At 41.6% G+C, this 10,730-nt stretch overlaps 3 protein-coding genes across 5 annotated transcripts in view; 1 reads left to right on the forward strand and 2 right to left on the reverse strand.

The window, feature by feature from the left end:
• LOC110273889 (replication factor A protein 1-like) overlaps positions 1-4,344 on the reverse strand; it is a 7,717-nt gene extending 3,373 nt beyond the window's left edge. Inside the window, exon 1 of the mRNA XM_052251785.1 lies at positions 4,046-4,344. The gene's annotated coding sequence lies outside the window, so the exon portion shown is untranslated. The remainder of the gene's footprint in view (positions 1-4,045) is intronic.
• Positions 1-10,730, forward strand: part of LOC107496662 (uncharacterized) — a 60,569-nt gene that overhangs the window by 36,017 nt on the left and 13,822 nt on the right. The window lies entirely within an intron of this gene.
• Positions 357-4,483, reverse strand: LOC127740618 (uncharacterized). Of its 2 annotated transcripts, none has more exons than XM_052251786.1 (4): positions 4,338-4,483; positions 1,893-4,134; positions 875-1,750; positions 357-776 (listed from the first exon to the last, which is right to left on the reverse strand). In XM_052251786.1, exons 2-4 carry the CDS (start codon positions 1,965-1,967, stop codon positions 528-530), a joined length of 1,200 nt encoding a protein of 399 aa, XP_052107746.1. In that variant the 5' UTR covers positions 1,968-4,134; positions 4,338-4,483; the 3' UTR covers positions 357-527. The 2 variants fall into 2 exon arrangements, with proteins under 2 accessions (XP_052107746.1, XP_052107747.1); XM_052251787.1 differs by having other exon boundaries at positions 875-1,753.

Here is a 10,730-nt window from a genome sequence, read left to right on the forward strand (position 1 = left end):
TCCACTCACACATCATGAGTGTGTCTGAAGCAAAGTTTACATAGTAGTATTAAGGTGTGGTACATCTAACATGACACCTTCATTCACATACATGTGGACGCAGTCGTTTTGTAAAATAGTTTTTAATTACTAACTGATGAATGAATCAATTAATACGATTTCCGTGCAACACTGCTTCATAGCAACAGTGTTAATATATGAATATTTTATTTATTATATATTATTAATTTGAGTATTCTTTAATGAAGGTAATCTCAGAATTCTCGAATCACGACAAATACATGCTGGAAAATGAGTATGCTCCAAGAAAGGTAATGTCAAAATTTTCGATTCACGACAAACATGTGTCGGAATAGTTTAAGTAATCTCCCAAATTATATTAACTGTAGGCAATTTTAGAGTTACAGTGATGTTCATTACTTCCATGGAGAATTTCATTCTACACTTAATTGCTAAACATGACTGGATACTAATAGTTCACTGCAACAGTGGGTGAAACCGATCAAAACAACGTCAACGTAACACCACTACCAACGTAACATAGTTATGTACATCGTGGTTTCATCATCGATTGGAACACTTAGGCGCAGAACACTACCACACCGCAATCCATGCTCAACAGAAAATTTGCGCCACCCCCTTGTAAGGAAGGCCTCAGATGACCTAGGACTCCTCCAACGAAGCTTCATCACAACAGGTGCCTTGTGGAGTTCGTGAATGCGCACAAAGTCTAGTCTTGAAGGAAATGCTTGGGCCGCAAATCCCGAAGGAAGAAGCTGCACATACAATTATATAGAGTTTTATTCAAGCGTTTGTCCATAAAACATATGAAAAATGAGATTAATGCAAAGGATATGTCTCAACGAAGACGAACCATTGAATAGTGGGTAGACTGGTATTCAGAGATAACCCTCACAACTGAGTGGAACTCTGGGAGTGGAGGCGAAGGTGGAGCCGAAATATTCCCATTGGGGTCGGGTGGATTGGGACTATGAACGTTGGGAGAGCTACCTCCATCATGGTTGACAGCATTAATGGAAGTGTTGGATGCATCGACATTAGCAACTGAAACTATAGGTGGAGGAAATTCGTTTGTGGGTTGGAATATGTTTGCCATGGCAGGGAAGCCCGTCAATGAGAGAAAGGTCTTCATTGAATCATAATTTGGTAGAGCTAAAATCTGATTAGAATATGGCGTTGTTGTCATATTATACGGAGCCTCGAGCCCAGGATAAATAGTATCCTCAACATGGTTTATGGAGTCCACTACACGGGTTGGGATTAAATGAGCAGCATTGCATAGATCTTCAGGGTTTGAGTGGTTGCTTTCTGCATTTCGAGGTTCATCAGGGGGTTGACCTAGCTTAGAAGAGATGGTATCTTGGATGAGCAGGCTTGCAGACGACGTGTGGTTTGAAAGTTCTATAATTCCATCCACACCAACCGACGGCTTGATGGCAATAGTAAGCTTCAACGGTGGAAAGCAAAGCACTTTAGTAATCATATTGTGGTCCCTGACCTCAGTTATGAGGAATTTCTCCTTACCAACATAACATACGCTCAACCAACCTCCTTCTTTTAGACCATACAGGGTAGCTAGGTTGTTGTAACCACAAACGATTATGGCTGTACGGTGACACTTCTCAATTACAGCATCGACTTTATTTCCCGCAAAGTCATGGAATGTGATAAAGTTCGGTACAGCATCCCTGAATTTCCTAAAGAAAATGGATGGAATTTCACCCATGTCCTACTTGGAAAACAGATTCAGATGTGTATATGAGATACATGGTACACACGGAGACATATGAGACTTGAGTATAAACAAATAAAGATGACTAATCCTTGAGAAGGTTAAAAGTAGATAGAAAAATCTAATTTAGATTTCATACCATGTCTGGATTGATCTCCATGTAGAAGTAACGACCCTGACGGTGGAAGTTGTGGGAGCCCATGTTTTCTTGCATGATCGAATTTGTTAATAAGATCAACCGTTCAATGAGAACAATAAATAAATCACAGATTCCTATGGAATTATGAAATGGTGTGATATCCTATATAAGGCAGAACATGATATAAGAGGAAGATAAAGTGAAACTTCCTCTCTCACGTGTACCTGAGGTGATAGATGAGTTGACATATAATCCTTTAGGTTTTGCACTTTATAATCATGACACTTCGAAGGTGGTGAGGATGTCAGAGGATTTATATTCTCTTATGAATATAAGAGGTATAGGATAAAGTGGATAACGACAAAAATAATATACATTATTTGAGAAATTATTATTATTATTCAGTATATTATTGAGTATATTGAGCATATAATATAATATGATATAATATATCATGAGTCAACCATCCATGTAGTAATGCATGACATACCATGCATGAATGCGCTAATGGCTGATAACATAAATTAAAAGAATTGGTAATGAGTATGTTGATTGCTACGTAATATAGATCATGTTTATCTCAAAATATGAAAATTTAAAAACTCGTAAATCACCGTAATATTCAGCAATTTTAGAAAGTCCCTCAAAGGCGTTGAGAGTGGGATTGAGCAAAGTATGAAATGTTCTTCTCCCAACATATAAATCTCCCTCCATAGAGAAATTCTCGTAATGGACTTCAATGTTACAAATTTTAATCACCACCACAGAGATAATCATAATTTGTACGTGCATTGATAAGTGCACATGGTATTCACAGAAAAAATATTCTACAAAAATAATAACTGCATTAAGTAGACTGAAATGATTTCAAACCAACAAATTCTTGTACAAATGGACATTTCTTTGGAAATGGAGATTATAACTAATTATAAAGAAGAAAAATATAAACAAAAGAAAGCCTAACGAAATAGGTTGGAACTCTAAAGTCACGGCAATTGCTAAATAGGTAAGAAGATTTTCATCCCAACATTTCACACAAGAAAAAGATGTATAACAGATCAAATATGATTCTAAAGGAAAAAACTTACACTTCAGAGTACAAATGAGAATCATCTTACGTCAGTTGTTTTAGCATTATACTAACATGTTTAAGAATATGAATTTGTCTCTTTTTGGAGGGTGCAAGGAGAGACAATCCCAGGATAGTCTATCCTTCAAATAAATGAATCAGTGAAACCATTACTTGCGCTAATGCTAATATTCTCAACATTTAACTAACAATCATATATAATAATACAGATAAATTACTTGTCAATATCAAGCAATTTTAGTTATTACATCAACGGTGTTAAGAGTGCATGAAAATTTCCCTCCATAGAGAAATGCTCATAAAGGGATTCAATTCTGGAAATTTTTACCCCCACCGGTAAAGTGATCCTACTATGTACGTGCTTACATAAGTATACATGCTACACACAGAATAAAGATTTTACAATGAAAATAATGAATGCATTAACTCAATTACAATGATTTTAAACTAACCAAACCCAGGATTGTATGTCGTTCAAAGGAATGAATCACTGAAAGTATTAGTTCTATTAATGGTAATATTTTTTCCAGTATTCAGCAATTTTATAAAGTCCCTGAAAGGCGTTGAGAGTGGCACTGAACAAAGTATGAAGTGTTCTTCTCCCAACATATAAATGTCCCTCCATAGAAAAAATCTGGTAATGGACTTCAATGTTACAAATTTTAATCCCCACCAGAGAGATAATCATACATTGTATGTGCACAGATAAGTATACATGGTGGTCACAGTGAAAATATTTTACAACCATAATGACTGCATTAAGTAAACTGCAATGATTTCAAACCAACAAAGTCTTGTACAAATGGACATTTTTTGGGAAATGGAGGTACTAACTAATTATAAAGAACAAAAAACAAACAAAAGAAAGACTAATGAAACAGGTAGAAAATCTAAAATCAGGACAATTTCTCTAAGCAAGGTAGTATATCCAGCACCCGAAAGACTTGGTAAGAAAACAATCATCCCGACATTTCACACCAGAAAAAGAGATATATAACGATTCGAATATGATTTAAAAAGAACAAAACTTAGACTTCACAATATAAATGAGAATCATCTTTACCTCAATGGTTTCAGGATTCTACCGACATCTTCCAGAATATGAATTTCTATCTTCTTGGAGGGTGCAAGGAGAGACGATCCTAGCATGGTCTATCCTTCAAATAAATGATTCAGTGAACTAATAGTAATATTCTCAACATTTAACTAACAAAAGTGTTGATAGTGGCACTAAGCAAAGAACAAAGTGTTGTGGTCCAAACATACAAATCTTAGAGAAATTCTCGTATTAGACTTCAATTCTAGAAATATTAATCCCCACCCGAAAAGTAATCATAGCGAAAATCATAAAAGACCTGAGGATCATTGGCGAAATTATGAGGGCAACTGGCCTTTCATCCAGAAATCCCAATTTTGCAGAGCTACTGAGGAGTTAGGTCAAGAGGGGTTCCACGAAGAAAGCACTTTGTAGCCAAGCTGCTCGAAGAGAATGATGTACTCTAGAGGGGAGAGGTGCGGATCTGCCTTGCGAAGGTAGTGGACTGCTCCTCACGGAGAAGATGGCTGAGTCTGTGAAGTAGTTGAAGATCGAGATCCATCGCTGAATCGCACCACAAAGGAGAATCAAAGATTTGGTCCCGACAATTCTCGTATGAATGAGAAATCAAAAGTTTTGGTCATCACTGTGCTGATTGCTCAACATTATAAATCACCTTTGAAAAATTGCAATTTTGAAAGATTTTGAAAAAAGGAAAGAACGGACCAAAAGGGGCGACATCTTTTGCGACCATTGTTGATAAAATAATTAAGTTGTATAATGGAGAGTGGATGTTCTACATGGACCATGTGCACTATAGCTATTGAAATGCACATTAAACAGATCTGATAGGAATTAAGGTGGTGGATGCCACGTAAGAATTCCACTACCGAAGAACCCTCTTTTAAAGGATTGTTATAGGATTTGGGACTGGCAGGTGGGTTCTCTCAGTATTTATGAGAACTTATTCTGTTGCTGACGTGGAACTGTTTTAAGGTTTGTTTTTTTTGGTCATACACATTCACTCACTCACTCACTCACTCAGACACTCACAGTGTCACACACACTAAGGCTATGTTGGTGCAGCTTGCAAGAGGCATGTAAGTATGCCATTTGTGCTAAGGTTTGTTGTTTAACACCAATATGGTGACTTATAGAATGGGGCTGACATCCTTGAACTTTTTGACACAGTTTTCAGGGGTTTTGTTGCATTTTTTATGTCCGTGGGCTTTCGTTACTTTGTATTTGACTCATTGAATTGTGTAGTGGCCTCTAAAATATTTGGCATTCTCCTAACAGCCCTCGCTTTATGTAATTTTATTTTTGGTTCGTCTGCTCCGCATGAAGAGGCAAGGCCCACGGTCTCAATGAAACACGTACTGAACGCCCAATAACGATGAAGTTTTCGAATCTGGAATTAGGTTGAATGTGTGGGTCACTGTTAGTGCATCCGGGTGCAATTCGGATTCGGTTTGTCCGGCTCAGACTATGTCCAACTGTTCATACCCTGGCCCAATAATAAAGACCCAGGATCAAATAAAAGACCTAATCCAAAGGGTTGGGCCTCACCAGTGCCAATCTTCATCCTATGAAGTCGGTACTCACCACGACCTGTTCTAAAGAAGTCGGGCACGAGATTAGCTGGCGGATAAACACTCATTCAAATGAGTAACTGCCTCTAGAATCTCTCTAACCACTTCTACGAGCCATATCTTAACCTCCCTAAGATAATGGGGCGGTTAATACCCTAAAAATATGGCACTACTCCAACGGTGGTTATTGGTTCACCACTATAAATACACTGACACCCCTCAGGTATCTCTAAGGGCCAATACATTCTAAACCTGCTTAATCCTTTGCTGACTTAGGCATCGGAGTGTCTTTGCAGGTACCACCCCCCATTCTTTCGCATACAAGTCGGACGGAGGTTCCCGAGTTGCAGATCCACTTGAAGCTTCCTCCTTCAGACGTTTGGGCCAACCAACGCCATCCAGCCCATTAATCTTCGGTTACCCATTGTAACATTGGCGCCGTTGCCAGGGACCAGAGAGATCAACCAGTGATGGCAGACAGATCCCCCGAAGAGGGTCATGTGGAGTCAGATTCTGAACAAGAGAATCTAGACACGGGCAATAATGATGCAGACTTGACCCTCCACCAGGGAATCAATGATCAACACAGGGAAGGTACCTTCGGAGTAAAAAACTCGAAGGTAAACTCTTCAGAAGGGCACAAATCAGAGAAAGAGGGACCATCCCATGTAACTGAACTCATGGGATTAGTCCACAGTCGCCTGGAACAATTAGAACAAGAACGGGAGCGACAAAAAGAAACTGAAAAGAACCTAAAAGAGGAGATGGAACGACGAAAATAGTTAGAGAGAAAACTCTTAAAGTTAGAATCCTCCTTCAAAGGTCACAACTCCCGCGACGAACGAGAAGAGCCGCCCTTAGGAGGGGAGGATCCTTTCAGCGAGGACATAATGAGGGCAAAAGTTCCGAGGAACTTCAAAAGCCCCGATATGGACCTCTATGACGGAACCACGGATCCAAAGCATCACTTGAGCAATTTTAAAAGTCGGATGTACCTAGCTGATGCTTCCGACGCTACGCGATGCAAAGCTTTCCCGACCACCCTATTGAAAGCGGCGATGAAGTGGTTCGATAGCCTCCCCCGAGGTTGGTTACTAGTTTTGAAGACCTCTCAAGGAAGTTTTTGACGAGGTTCTCAATCCAGAAGGACAAAGTGAAACATGCACCGAGCCTCTTGGGAATAAAACAGGAGGTCGGAGAATCCTTACGAGCCTATATGGAAAGATTCAACAAAGCATGTTTAGAGATTCAAGACCTGCCCACAGAGGCAGTCATAATGGGGTTAGTCAATGGACTCAGAGAAGGCCCCTTCTCACAATCCATATCTAAAAGACACCCCGTTTCTCTAAGTGATGTACAGGAAAGAGCTGAAAAGTACATCAATATGGAGGAAAACGCTAAGTTGAGAGACCTGAGTTGGCGACTTGGGCTCCCTCCCTCAACAAAAGAGAGGGAAAGGGAAACCAAGAAAAAGGAAGAACTCGGTCTCGAGAGACCAAGAAAATACCACTCTTATACTCCTCTAAAAGTTTCTATAGTGGATGTATACAGAGAGATTTGTAATACTGAAAGGCTACCGCCGCAGACTCCGAGAGACATATCCATATGATCTCAGGAGGGTTCACAGGAGGAGGACTCACCAAATCCTCTCGCAAAAGACATCTCAAAAGAGTCTACCAGGTCGGAGAGGAGTCATCCGACCTCCCTACCATTTCATTCACAAAAGAAGATGGGCAAGGAATAATCCCTGGACACGATGATCCAGTAGTAATAACTATGATCCTGGCAAATGCCCATCTCCACAGAACCCTAGTGGACCAAGGAAGCTCGGCGGACATCCTTTTTAAGCCCGCTTTTGACAAACTAGGGTTGGATGAGAAAGAATTAAGAGCCTACCCCGACACCCTATACGGATTAGGGGACACGCCAATAAAACCACTGTGATTTTTGCCCCTCTACACCACTTTTGGAAAGGGGGAAAAATCAAAGACTCTGAGTATAGACTTCATAGTCATCGATGTAGGGTCAGCATATAACGCTTTAATCGGCAGAGCTACTCTAAATCGACTCGGAGCAGTGGTATCTACACCTCACCTTTGCATGAAATTCCCGACTTCAGCGGGGATAACAACGGTAAGGGGAGATCAAAAGTTGGCAAGGAAATGCTACAATGAAAGCCTAAATCTGAGAGGAAAGGGCAGAGAAGTTCACACAATAGAGCTCGGCGGTGCAAGGGCCAGAGAGGAGCTGCGACCACAACCGGGAGGAAAAACTGAGGAGATACAGGTCGGCAGAGAGGAAGGGAAAAATACTCATATAGGAGCCAACCTAGGGGAAACCCTAAAACAAGAATTGACTAAGCTCCTAAGAGATAACTCCGATCTCTTTGCCTGGAAGGCCTCCAACATGCTTGGGATAGACCCCGAGCTCATGTCCTATAAGCTATCGGTTTACCCGGGGTCCCGACCTGTACAACAAAGAAGATGCAAGCTCGGCCCGGAACGAGCCCTAGTAGTAGAAGAACAAGTACAGGCGCTCCTGGAAGCTGGCTTCATCAGAGAAGTCAAATACCCAACATGGCTAGCCAATGTAGTGCTAGTCAAAAAACAGAATGGCAAATGGAGAATGTGTGTCGACTATACTGACTTAAATAAAGCATGTCCTAAGGACCCTTATCCGCTGCCAAGTATTGATACCCTAGTGGACTCCAGCTCGGGGTATCAATACTTATCATTCATGGACGCCTACTCGGGATATAATCAAATCCCAATGTACGAGCCAGACCAGGAGAAGACATCATTCATCACACCTAGAGCTAATTTCTGCTACGTGGTCATGCCATTTGGATTGAAGAATGCAGGAGCCACATATCAAAGGTTGATGAATAAAGTGTTTTCTTCTCACCTTGGGAATCTAATGGAAGTATACGTCGACGACATGCTGGTAAAGACCAAGAAAGAAGTCGACCTCTTGTCCGACCTCTCACAAGTCTTTGACACCATAAGGCTGCACGGGATGAGACTAAATCCCGCAAAGTGCGCCTTCGCGGTGGAGACAGGAAAATTTATAGGATTTATGCTAACACAAAGAGGGATCGAGGCCAATCCCGATAAGTGTAGAGCCATCCTAGAGATGAAAAGCCCGACTTGTTTGAGGGAAGTCCAGCAGCTGAATGGCCGACTTGCAGCCCTCTCCAGATTTTTGGCCCGATCAGCACTAAAATCCCTTCCACTGTTCTCCTTATTGAGAAAGGGATGTCAGTTTGAATGGACTCTTGAATGCGAGGAGGCGTTCCAGGAGTTCAAAAAGTTTTAAGCCAACCTCCTATTCTGACCCGACCAGTATCTGGAAAAGACCTCGTCCTGTACTTATCCATAGCAGACAAGGCTGTTTCATCAGCCCTGATAAGAGAAGACGAGGTCGGACAACATCCAGTTTATTTCATCAGTAAAGTTCTACAAAGCCCTGAGCTAAGGTACCATAAACTAGAGAAGTTTGCCTACTCCTTAGTAATAGCCTCACGAAGGCTATGACCTTACTTTCAGGCTCACACAATAAGAGTCCGTACGAACCAACCCATGAAGCAAATCCTCCAAAAGACGGATGTTGCAGGGAGAATGGTTCAATGGGCAATAGAGCTCTCCGAGTTCGACTTAAGATATGAAACTCGGACAGCGATCAAAGCCCAATGCCTCACCGACTTCGTCGCAGAATACGCAGGGGATCAGGAGGAAAAACCAACTACATGGGAACTCTATGTAGATAGATCCTCCAATAAAACAGGAAGCGGCGCAGGCATAATCTTGGTAGATGAAAGAGGAACCCAGATAGAGGTTTCCCTAAAATTTGAATTTCCAGCTTCAAATAAACAGGCAGAATATGAAGCCTTGATTGCTGGATTGAAGTTGGCAGAAGAAGTCGGTGCTACAAAGGTGATGATATACAGCGACTCACAAGTGGTGACCTCCCAAATAAGTGGAGAGTATCAGGCAAAGGACTCAAATATGAAGAGGTACTTGGAGAAAACTCTGGAGCACCTTGGGCGCTTTGCAGAAACCGAGGTCAAACACATAACTCGGGATTTAAACAGCAGAGCGGACGCCCTATCCAAGTTAGCAAGTACCAAACCGGGAGGGAACAACAGAAGCCTGATCCAAGAAACTCTCTAGGAACCCTCAGTAGTAAAAACAGAAGACAAACAAGAAGTACTTGAGGTAGTCGGTTTAAACCTCGGATGGATGAACCCCTTGGTCGAATACATGAAATTTGACATCCTCCCTAAAGAGGAGAAAGAGGCTAAAAAGATCCGAAGGGAAGCACAACACTACACCTTGGTGAGAAATATTCTCTACAGAAGGGGGATATCAATACCATTATTAAAGTGTGTACCGACCTCAAGAACTGCCGAGGTATTAGAGGAAGTACATAGTGGGATCTGCGGAAACCATCTCGGAGCAAGGTCACTAGCCAGGAAAATAATCCGAGCTGGATTCTACTGGCCGACCTTGCAGAAAGATGCCACAGAATTTGTGAAAAAGTGCCAACCATGTCAGATGCATGCAAATTTCCACGTGGCTCCACTAGAAGAACTCATCAGTATCACTTCTCTATGGCCCTTTGCAAAATGGGGAATGGATTTGTTAGGTCCTTTTCCCCAAGCGCCAGGACAAGTCAGATACCTGATCGTGGGAATAGATTATTTCACAAAGTGGATAGAAGCAGAACCATTGGCCACCATCACCGCCCAAAGAAGTCGGAGGTTCCTCTACAAAAATATCATCACAAGGTATGGGATACCTCACTCCATTACTACAAATAATGGAACCCAGTTCACCGACTCTACCTTTTTAGAAGCTTAATAGCCAGTATGAAAATCAAGCATCAGTTCACCTCGGTGGAGCACCCGCAAGCCAATGGGTAAGCCGAGGCAGCCAACAATGTCATACTGGCAGGGCTAAAGAAAAGGTTACAAGAAGCAAAAGGAGCCTGGGCTGAAGAGCTCCCACAAGTGCTATGGGCTTACAGGACAACCCCCCAATCCGCCACGGGAGAAACACCTTTCCGACTAGTTTATGGCGTAGAAGCCATGATACCAATAGAAGTCAACGAACAAAGCCCAA

Source organism: Arachis duranensis, chromosome 7 (assembly GCF_000817695.3).
Source record: "Arachis duranensis cultivar V14167 chromosome 7, aradu.V14167.gnm2.J7QH, whole genome shotgun sequence".
Taxonomy (NCBI): domain Eukaryota; kingdom Viridiplantae; phylum Streptophyta; class Magnoliopsida; order Fabales; family Fabaceae; genus Arachis; species Arachis duranensis.

Coding starts and splice junctions, on each gene's coding strand:
- LOC127740618 (XM_052251786.1), bottom strand. CDS start 1,967: ATGCAAGAAAACATGGGCTCCCACAACTTCCACCGTCAGGGTCGTTAC. Junction 1,751..1,892: donor TGGAGATCAATCCAGACATG/GTATGAAATCTA, acceptor TTTTCCAAGTAG/GACATGGGTGAAATTCCATC. Junction 777..874: donor AGTCTACCCACTATTCAATG/GTTCGTCTTCGT, acceptor TTGTATGTGCAG/CTTCTTCCTTCGGGATTTGC.